Consider the following 11,894-nt stretch of genomic DNA (forward strand, 5'->3'; position numbering starts at 1 on the left):
TCAGGGCAAGATTTAATAAATTGAATTTAAAAGAGAAAGGAGCAAGATGTTATAGGTTGAATTTTAAAGAGCAAGGAACAAGGCAAGATGTAATAGATTTAATTTGAAAGAGCAAGGAGCAAGATGCAATAGATTGAATTTAAGAGATAACGAACAGATATCAAGCTCAAAATGTAAGATAAGTTTAGGTAAATTGCAAAAATTGTGTATAAAAGATAAAGGGTAGGTCGGTTTTTATTTTACCATATACTGGTAAATTGTAGTAGTTTTTCATTTTGTATCAACTTTCCTTGTTATTGTATTCAGTTTAACCGACACAGAACTCCTTCCCAGATAACTTGTCTAAAAAATTTGGTTTTAAAGATGAAGTTCGTCAAATATATTTTCTCTTTTGTCTCAATGGTTGAAATAATGTGCGAATAATAGTGAATTAATAGTGAATAAATCTTCTATAATTTGTTTTGCAAAGTATAACCTATGACAGATGTAAAGAAAAAAAATATTCACAAATTGAAAACGTTGATGACTAGCATTGCTATTTTGACTTCGAATCATTAGACACCACTAAAATACGTATGCATAGTCAGAAGCATTTTTGAACAAGATATGTCTAGAAAATAAAGATGAAAAATAATTAAAAAAAAGGAAACAGTTCTTTTCCATAACAGACACACCAGAAGCATCCAAATTACATACAGTCTTCCAGATATTGATAGTTTATGTGATCTTTACCTCTTCTTTGAAATATTATCAATGAATTCCTATTCAGAATGCTTTTATATGATTTCAAAATGTATGCCAAGAAAATGATTTATTCAATAATAACTGTTAAGGACGGGGAAAAGCGTTTCAATTAATTATAATGTTATAATGAATATAGAACCAAACAAGAGAGTCTGAAATCGACCCTAGGACATTTTTTTCTCGTCTTTGTCTGTTGTTTTAGCTGTGTGTTTTCACTGAATTATTACATTCCAATTATTCATTTAACACAACCAGAGGCTTTAAAATGTTAGAAGAGTAAATCTTAATTTATACAAGCTCGACTCTTTATTTTCCAGACATACCTTGCTTAAGAATGTTTCTGCTTATACGATAAAAATTCTTGAAAAGCTGAAAATTGGACAAGTCCTGTTCTAAGAACATTTCGATCGTTTTTATTTAACTCCACATTAAAATCATTTCTTTCCAAGCTTACAAATGAACGAAATTGTAGCACTGCAATCACGGTCATTCCATTTTCCGCCAGGGAATATTTCCACACAGTCTTCCTTTGCATGGTTATCAGGTTGTCTATCTAACCAATTCACATATGTCGGTGCTCTTGCATCAGACACAGAGACAAATTCGTTTTCTTCAGAGATATCTGTGACACCAATCCAAGTATGTTGGAAACCTATAGAAACATCAAACATTTGTTATCATTTCAAACCAAGTAATTCATTCCCCAGAAGCGCGATATGTATAGTATCGTTCAATAGAGTTAAGAAACAAAATTAAAAATTCATTGGAAAAGCAAACAGTTCCAATAAATACTGAAATAAATAAATAAATTTATACATAAATAAAAATGGCGATTAAAGAAAACAAGATCGATTTAAATTTGGAAGTAATTAAAAGTAAGCTATATCATTCTTTTCCAATTTCATACGTATTTTTTTTTTATTTCAATTTCACTTTTTCCCGTTTTCTTTTTACTGTACTTCCCGCAATGTTCTTTAACTTATAATCGAACGACTAATTGTACAAGAACAAACATATTCCCATACGCAAAACCGGCAGATGTCTTTCCTTTCTTTTTTTTAATTCTCCAAATGTCTTAAGTATTCTTAATTAACCACAAACTAAACTTTGTCTGATGTGACTAGAAATATCTTCTAAACCTTTGAAAAGAACGGTATACCTTCTTTGTCTTGCTCTGAAGATTGAATGAACTTACCCAATAGGAAATTTTAGAAAAATATATTTGGTAATTGTTAAATGTATGTACCTCGTAACTGAGTTTGTATATTGATCCATCTCTCTTCCTCTGAACTTTGAATTTCAAGAAGAATTGCACCGGGGGCAACATTGGAACAAAATTCCTTTAAAATTGAGACAATATATGTAGCCAATACAAGATTTATATCAGATAACAAAATGGAATTTCAGCTTAGTTATAATTCTTTTTATTCAAGCCTACCCATTATTTTTATGCCCCGTATCGAAGATTCGGGGGTAGATAGTGTGTGCCCTGTCCGTCTGTCTGTCTGTCGGTTTGTCCGCAAAAACTTTAACAGTGTCCATAACTTTGGATTGGTTGGAACTTTGGCTTTTATATTTCACATGTACATTCTTTCTGACAAGACCTTTGTTTGGGTACCATTATATTTGACCTTTTGACCTTGATCTTGGAGGTTGAACAGATTTTGGAAAAAAAAATTACCAAACTTTAACCTTGGCCATAACTTTTGAAAATTTGGTGTTAGGGCTTTCATACTTCATATATGTAATTCATGTGAAAAGACCTTTCTTTGGATACCAACAACTTTGACCCTTTGGCCTTGACCCTGGACTCTGACTTACGTTTGGAAAACTTAAACCTTGGCCATACTTTTTGAACAGTTGGCGCCAAACTTCTCATATTTTACATGTGTATACCTTGCGACAAGGCCGTCCCTTGGGTACAAACAATTTTGATCCTTTGATGTTGACATTTAAATTTGACCTACTTCTCAAAATTTTAAACCTTGGCCATAACTTTTGAACGTGTGGTACTACGGCCTTCATATTTTACATATTTATTCCTTTTGACAAGATCTTTCCTCGGATACCAAATATTTTGACACTTTGATTTTGACCATTGAGTTTGACCTACTTCTCAAAAACTTTAACCTTGGATATAACTTTTGAACAGCTGGAGCTAAGGCTTTCGTATTTCACAGGTCATTCCTTGTGACATGTCCTTCCCTTGGGTAACAATGAAATACATGGAGATGACGAACAGTATTCAAGCTCAAAAGTCCATTAAACAATACAAAATAGGAGCAGAGCAAACAGGGACCTCCAATCATCAGAGGTGGTATCAGGTGCCATGGAGGAGTGAGCATCCCCTGCCGACCGGTCACACCCGCCGTGTGCCCCTTGTCATGATCGGGAAATAACGGAATAATCCGTCGACAATTCAGTGTGTAAATAATGGCCTAACAATTAGAATGAAAAACGTCAGTCAGCATTTGACTCAATGAGTCAACAATTCTGACAACAATTCTGATCCTTTGACCTTTTCCTTTGAGTTTGACTTACTTTTGAGAAATTGAACTTTGGCCATTACTTTTGAAAACTTAGTGCTAGGGCTTTCATAATTCACATGTATTTTCCTTGCGACTAGAGCTTCCTTGGGTACGAACAATTTTGATTTGTTTACCTTGACCTTGGAAGCTTGACTTGCATGTGAGAAACTTAAAACTTTGCCATGAGCTGCCATACGGGGGCATCAGTGTTTCAAAAACACATCTTGTTCAATAAGCTCTTGATGGCTAACATGTACGTGCATATATTTTCACTGACCGGTTGGTCCTTCCACATAATGAAAGGTTCATCTCATCTACAAATCTGTACAATCTCAAGAGTAAACAATACCTGTGTTGTATGATATATGTTGTATTGTGTGTATGATATAAGTCCTATCCAGAATGTACATTGAATTGTTTTCAATTGCAAAGTAAACTACAGCTATGTAGAGAAAGATTTTTATATATTTTTGATACAGGCAGTCAGAGTGGATAAGAAAAATCTAAATGCACTCTTACCTCAGAATAAAAAAAATGTGAAGTGCCATCATTTTTTCTTAAATACAAATCTATCAGTGTGGGTAATTTGTGTAAAGAAAGCATTCCTAGATTTATATTCAAAAACAATTTATATTAGGAATGAAGCCAAAGAGATAGACTATGAGAAAACGTGTTGTTGATGAAAAGATCTTGAGTACTTACGAGAGCATCACGAAAATTCATTTTTGTTGATGCAAAGAAATAGCAATGGTCATTAAAGGAAACCCAGCCCTTTTCACAAACTGAAAAAAAATCTATGTATTTTAACATTTATAACATTTCCAAAGTCGTAAAAAAGAAAAACAATATCATTTGAATATTAAGTTTTTATCGTCTGTGATATCAATAGTCCCATAAATCAGGACTTGAAATGTCAAATAAAACCATCAAAAATGTTATTTATCGTGTAATTATGTTGTGTTGTCTTGATTTATATAAACTGAAACGCAAAAGAAACGCAACATCCTATTTTAGGGGGAAATAATATATATAAGATAAAATTTTGTATCTAAAAAGTAAAGACATCTTAAACTTTGTAAATATCTGTAATTTAACGGTTGAATGATTTTCATACCATTACCGGAAGTTAAGTTTGAGTCCGCTTAACAGAAATCAAAAATTGCATGATTAACAAAATATTTGGCAATAATATGGGGTTTTAAGAATTTGTATCTGTTCATCATAAGTAATGAAGCAATGTTACGAAAAATAATTTCTCCTTTCTTTTCCGTACGCGATGCAAAGGCTTCCATTGCTGTAGCTGGAAAATATCAAAATAAAGGTAATGGAGAGTTGCAGATGCAAATATGCAACATATCACGCCTCAACAGGCCCCTACGTAATCACTAGCATGAATGAAAGTCCTTGGACCGGAAGTCCAAGAGTTACTACACTGCGCTTGGCTAGAGAAAATTCGACCTCATCAACTGAAAAACAGGCATTTAAAAATGGCAAAGAATATTTCTTCCGCTCAGATCTCGAGATTGATGAACTTACTGCATCGTAGAAATCAAGCTGCAACTGTTGTACATGGCAGTCTTGCACGCTGTAATTGAATGGCCGGGGTGGGGGGTGTTTTAACATTCATGTGTTACTTTCTAAAGTTAAAAGATTATAATTTAACATTTTTATAAAATCTCTGATGTTAATAAATCGAGTTTTACCTTACTGTTTTCATTTTTTAAAATCCTTAGATAAAAAATTCAAATATTTGTAGATTACTGCTTTGCGTTTCAGTATATTACGTTATATTTACATTTGCAAATATTTTCCTTAGATGAACTTTGTGAAGAGAAAATATGTTCAATTCTCTCTGAAGTTATTATGGGGTCAGAGGTCATAGCATGACCGAATCACACGGCGATTATGATATCTTGCCTTCAAATGCTGCCGTTTCTGTCACAGTGAAACTGGGAATTTCTTACTTTATTTCATAGTGATGAAAAAGATAAAATAATTGAAAAGTAGGGGTATTTTTCTTCAATCAACAGATGTCCATTTGATCTTCCTTCAGAGTGAAGACGAATTGAATAAAAGTGTTTAAATTGCGCTTACATTTTACCCGAAATTCCCTTGAAGGTATGAACAGAAACACTTTTGAATTTACATAAATAAAGAAATCATAAAATACTGAGATTATTATCAATAATGATCATTGTTCTGTCATTATAAACGAAGATTTCCTGATCCTGATTGCCAAATACCAAATTGAATGTAAACATTCAAATGTTGGAGCTAGGCAACTTTCATGACCAAAATTCGAATTATAGGTAACTGCGTGTCACACCATTTTAGCTATGCGGTCCGTTCGTTTAATATTTCTATTTGAATCAAATGTGAATATAGGTATGTGAATATAAGTAAGAAATGACAAAGTTAAAAAGGTCACAGGGAAATGAAAGCGGTTGATATGTGTTCAAATCTACTAAGCTTCAGGCTTTGAGTTCACAGGATTTGATACCTTGACTAACCAAGTTCATTTTCCAGAGAAAGTTGTAACACTGTTATTTATTTCTTAAGTGATGATATCCTTTATTCACATAAATAAACTAAGAACTAGTGAAATACGTTCTATGCGGTGATATATGCATGTAGAATATTGTTAGCTTTTTCTTGGAAGTGGCAGATCATTGGTAATTTTTTTTTGACAAAAAATCTTTCGACCACGAGGTTCAAAGGCCACTACGCTTACCTGAGTCGCTATGGCTTATCCATATTAATTTTTTTTTATCATATCTTTATTGGAGAAGCTTTTAATACATTTCTCTATAAATGTCCATATAAAAAATTGATCCATCACTGATCCACTACAAATACGCAATTGATTCTTTTATGGTTTTTTTTTCTTTGGAATGAATATATCTACATTGGAAAATGTGAAACTTTTTTTTTCTATTTGCAATTAAATCATTTCAAGAATCAGGTCTTGATAAACTCTGGTTAATATTAATTCGATGCTCGTGCATGGCTACATGCAGGTAATTCATAAATTTTGCTATGAATATAGCAATTAAAGGTGACTTATCAGTAAACAAATTTCAAAAGACCATCTGACTGTAAAATGTAAATTAATTGCTTTTGTTGTAAACTGATACACCTGTAACTCAAATGAGTGGTATTTATGATGATTTTTAAATTTTTTAGAGCAATCCTGTACCATAAGGGAAAGACACCTGAATATTGTGGGATCATATCATTTTTGTCAGTCTGTCTGTGTATTTATCGCAATACATTTACCCAGATTTCAACATATATAGTAATCATTGCAAAATCACTGCAGAGTATGTAATACCAAGATATAAGAAAAAGAAATGTCAGAAATAATAATATTAAAACTTGCATGCATAAAATTTTCTTATAAAATTTTACGTGAATTTCTGATATGTATAATAGCATATTTGTTCTTGTAACAGTTTTCCCTAAATGAATTTATATTGCAAAATACTGTGTTTTCCAATGTTCTTATTGAGCGGACCTAAAAATAATGCTTAGGTGTGTGACCCGTCTGTAAGATATTGGACCTTCTTACGTCACGCTTAATTAACTACATTTAATAATTTTCGGGATTCTACAAGAACAAGCTGTATCTGATTTGTAAAGTATGTCTTCATAGAAATATCAAGAAGCCCACTGGTCAAAAGTGCTGAGTCACATTGGTCCTGCTGTTCTTCAGGAAAGTTATCCCAGCTTACCCACGGGGGCCATGATTTGAACAAACACGAATCTACACTTACTAGGGGAGACTGCTTATTAACATGACTAATATGGGTAAGTTGTTCATTACAAAAATCTTTTAAAGGTATTTTCATTGATTCGCTATTGTGGTCCCATCCTACTCCTAAGGACGTAATTTAAACAAACTTGAATGTACACTACCTTAGCATGCTTCCACACCAATCCTGGTGTTCATTACTTTAACAAACTTAAATTTACACCGCCTGATAATGTTTCCAAATAGTATGACTAATCATGGCTCTGTTGTTTTTAGAAATATTTTACTCCCATTATATCTCTATGTAAAACTTTGATCCCCGTCCTACCCTTGGCTCTCGGTTTGAACAAACCTGAATCTGCACTACCTGAGGATCCTTCCATATCAATATTACTAATCTTAGATCGCATTTCTTGAGAGGATTTTGAATATTTTTACATAAATATTCTTATGTAAAACTTAGATTCCGCATTGTGTCCATCCCTGTCCCAGGAGACATGATACGAACAAACTTAAATATACACTGCCTGAGGATGGTTCCATATCAATTTGATTAATCTTGGCTTTTTTGTTCTTGAGAAATTTTTTCCCTAAAATTTTCCTTTGTAAAATTTGATCCTACATGTATACTGGCTCAACCTAACCCTAGAGATAATGGCTTGAACAAACTAGAATCTTACATTTTGTAATAAAGCTTTCATATAAGTTTCATCTTTTCTGCCACAGTGGTTCTTGATGAAAAGCTATTTTAAAGATGCCTTTAAACTATTACTAATTCTGTGGTATCTCTTCTTGAAAAGGGGCGTGGCTATTCATTTGAACAAACTTTCATCCCCTTTACCCAAAGATGCTTTTTTTTTTAAATTGGCACATTGGTTCTTGAGGTGTCCAAAATTTGAAAAGTTTACAGAGGGCAGACTTTAGACAACACAGAAAAAAATACTTGAGCCTTCATCTCTGCAGAGCTGTTAAGTATAACAAAATTTTATGTAGTGGGTTCCAGGGGAAAAAAATACTGAATAAAGTAATTCAAACACATATTTCCAAAGAAGAGATGAATTGTGTATTACCTGATGTGTTGTTAGATACTCTTAGCTCCAGGATATCTGAAATATTTTTATGAGTATTTTCCACGGCTACATTGAAAAATAAGGAAAGATTTCGTATATCGTTTTCCATTAGCAATAGACGTTTATCCAAATGAGAGAAATCTCTTCTGCGCATCAAATTTGGGTTTTTAAAATTTTCATTTTCTTGTGATATTTTATCATATTTTTCACTCAAAGAGAACGTTTCATTCTTAAGACTGTTAGGACCTTTGTTCTGCAAATATACCAATACTTCCATAATGTTCGTATTATCTAAAATCGGAGCCTCAATTTCCTTTTCAAGAGCTGAAGTTTTTCTCCTGAGAAATAATACTTCTGAATCATTTAAGCTTTTAAAGTTTGGCACATTGATGAATTTATTTCCACTCTTCAATTCTTGTTTAAGCTTTGCAATCTCTTCCTTCAGTTTATTGTCGGTTATTTTTAAAGCACTTAATTCCTTAATAACATCATTAAGCCTCCCTTCAAGAGTCTTGCTAAGGTTTCTACTCTCAACGACATCCATCACTAATGTCTGGATTTTTTGTACCATTGAGAATCGTACTAAACTCTCTTGATTTAAAATCTCCCTTAAAACGCTGAACTGTTTGCTGGATGTTGTAACCGGGAACGATGCCGATTTCTCCAGTGCATTGTTTTCGGGAAATGTTCCTTGTCCAAATGTTTTGTAAATGCAGAAAAATAACTGTATAGCTAGTATAACCCTCATTCTCTACACACTCTTTTATTCGAGTAACGAGTAAATGATCGTCTATTTCTGAAGATGAGATTTTATACATTCAGTATGTTTTTTTAATCAGATAATAGTCATCAGAACAGATTGGAATAAACCAATAAATTTTGTAAATGTGTGTGATTAGACGAAAACAAAATATCTCTTGTACCCTATCCAAAGTTATAAAACATTAAGTTATCTTTGCAAACGTGATGTTTATTTAGGTATTATTTCTTATATGAAAAGAGAAGATAAGTAATGAAGATAAAGTAATGAAATAAAATTCTCTTATCAAATTTATTAATGGAAAAAGAACTCTGAGAGTTCTATCTTTGCATTTATTTATACAATGTCCTTGAAAGACAGGTATTTCAAATGTCATTTGGGATCTGCTGCACTTTTCTACGTGGATTAAAAATATTAGATAACCCTGTCGCATTTATTTAAAAAATTATAAAAATACACTTAGAAAAAGTTTAGTCATAAAAGCAGCATCATTGAAATATGACATCTGCAGCTCTGTTAAGGCTGCATAAAGGGGGCGGCGCCTAATTTATACGGGAAATGTTTACTGTGACATCTCACAAATATAGCAATTCCTCACAATAACAGAAAATGAAATAATTTCCGATTCTAAACTGCATAAAAGTAATGAACTACATCAAACCTTACCACTGCATTCATTTTTGTCGCCAGTTAAATCCCACACAGCAAGATATAAACAAGTCACTGATTGCAATGCACTTGTCAACATGACGTCATCATGGTAAAATTTGACGCATCTTATGTGCATTATGTGCATTATGTATCATTATTTAACAACTATCGAGAGAATGTATTGAGATAATTCTACCGTGTTTTTGTCTACAGGGTGTGCATGTTTCACGCCGAGGTGCCTCATTATATCGCCTTTTCGCAAGGGCATACACTTAATAGATCTTGATCACTTTTTGAGTATACATAACAGACACATTCTTTAACTTGAAAAGTGCTGCTGCTTTCCTGAAATCGAGAGCATAACTTAATAAATACATCAAATACTTGATAAAGGTCACACATATTTCGACATAAGCCAGATAACTTGAAATTTAAACGAATAAATGCGAATTCTGTTTTAAGCAGCAGCACTTTCCATAAACTGCAAGTTATGTAGAAACAATTTATTACTTAATTTTTTAATTTTAACTAGGGTATGCCCTTGCGATATTGAAATTTGTTTGTGACCTACATACAGTACACATTATATGCATTTATCACGTGACTGTCAAATAACGTGACCAAACCAAATTCAGTACAGAGCGGGGTATACATAATTATTAAATTCATGTGGTAATATAGTATCTTTACAAAAATAAATTCAGTTTAAAAAGGTATGCATTTATGCACGTTTATATTCTGTTGATTTCTTCGAAGTACGCCTTAACACTGCTGCATCCCAGCCACTGCCTCAGGGGGGCGTGAAAATCAAGCGTAATTTGCAAGGTGTGTCGTATTTGGGGGAAAGAAGCTACAAAGGAGAAATGTGTTTTTATTATCTGGGAAGCAAGATCATGAATACAGACTGTGGTTTGTTGTGTTTTATTGTGTTTTCTTAATCAGTAGCCTTAGATGCTTAATTAAAGTCAGACAAATACGTCTACTTGTAGTCAACAGTAGTAGCCTTTTTGTGCTACCTCATGACATGTTTTATGTATGGGTGCATTGTTTTTCATCTGAAGCAAAGCATCCATGAATGTTTTTTTTTTCCTTTTGTTTTAAATAAACTTTATTTTTAAATAATCTTTAAGAAATCTAAATGTTTTATACATTGTATGGCATTTTTTATTCAAATCTGGTGAAAGATCAAGAAGCTAGATATAATAGTATAACTATAAAAAAATAATGGACCGAAATCAAGTTTAAAATTTGATTAAACATTTTACATGTAAAGAATGAAGAAAAAAAACAAAGATCTCTGGAAACATCATCAGCTAAATCAGCTGCTATAGATATCCAAGCTCTCCCTTTTGACTGGTAACACCCCATTAAATGAACATTTTGTTATAATCAGATAAATGGAGTAATCCGTAAACTAATAACGGTATGTGCTTTAAAACTTCCATTTCATATATTTATTTACATGAATTCTCGTCATCTTTTATTTTCAATCGGCAAATATTTGATAAATAGTTACGACCACACGGGTTTGGTGTTTAACCCTGATATAAATACATGGCTAAGCATACCACCCAAAAACGACAAGATTTAGTTTATATTATGTTTTTGTATGTTTCTATTTATTTTTAGGACCTGAAATAAATTTTTAAATATAGATCTTTAAGAAATCGTTATTTCTAAAGTTCAATTATGTGGCTTACTATAAGGCCATATTGTATATGCACGTAGAATATCTTGGTGTAGCCTTCACATACCCGCAAAGATGGAATTCTGCTATCTACACTTATATATAGCTGGGTTGGTCTTTGCTGAGTTTGACCAAAACAACCTCACTAACATCATCTGTTTGTCACGTGATTTTCTTATCTTAGAAAATATTCATGAAGGTTCAAAGATCTTCAAAGTTTAACTATGTTGGATGTCTTTTCGCTATGAACTTCATTCAGGTTTTTTTTTTTTTTTTTTTTTTTTTTTTTTTTTGTTGACAAATGTCTTAACCTGAAAAGTGCTGGGGGCAATTTACTCATCCTTGGGATTCACGTTACATGTTGCATTCCTTCTATGAAATCCTGAAAAAGACGTTATATGCATTGAAACAATGCAAACTTACACAATGAAGCAATTGCACACAACCAGATTACAGCATTTCTCAAAATAGTCAGGATAATAACCACACTTAAAGAAATCCCAGAATATTTAGTGAAGCGGATGTAGTTGAACTATTAAGATTTTAGAGGGGCCCTGTCTATCATTCTAGTACGTTACTGTACAAGTGTGCCTTAATAAGGCTTTATTAAAAAATATTCTCAAGTTAATTTGAATATAATATATGAATTAAATCATTCTAGAATATGTTTTATCTTGGTCAAATAATATTTGCTTCATATATA

At 32.5% G+C, this 11,894-nt stretch overlaps 1 protein-coding gene across 1 annotated transcript; it reads right to left on the reverse strand.

The window, feature by feature from the left end:
- Positions 1-485: 485 nt before the first annotated feature.
- On the reverse strand, positions 486-8,841 carry LOC133174543 (low affinity immunoglobulin epsilon Fc receptor-like). Its single transcript, XM_061309656.1, has 4 exons — positions 8,094-8,841; positions 3,975-4,054; positions 1,991-2,084; positions 486-1,396 (listed from the first exon to the last, which is right to left on the reverse strand). Exons 1-4 carry the CDS (start codon positions 8,839-8,841, stop codon positions 1,179-1,181), a joined length of 1,140 nt encoding a protein of 379 aa, XP_061165640.1. The 3' UTR covers positions 486-1,178.
- Positions 8,842-11,894: the final 3,053 nt, after the last annotated feature.

Source organism: Saccostrea echinata, unplaced genomic scaffold (genome assembly GCF_033153115.1).
Source record: "Saccostrea echinata isolate AGI-Se365-2 ecotype Australia unplaced genomic scaffold, CSIRO_AGI_Sech_v1 ptg000058l, whole genome shotgun sequence".
Lineage (NCBI taxonomy): Eukaryota > Metazoa > Mollusca > Bivalvia > Ostreida > Ostreidae > Saccostrea > Saccostrea echinata.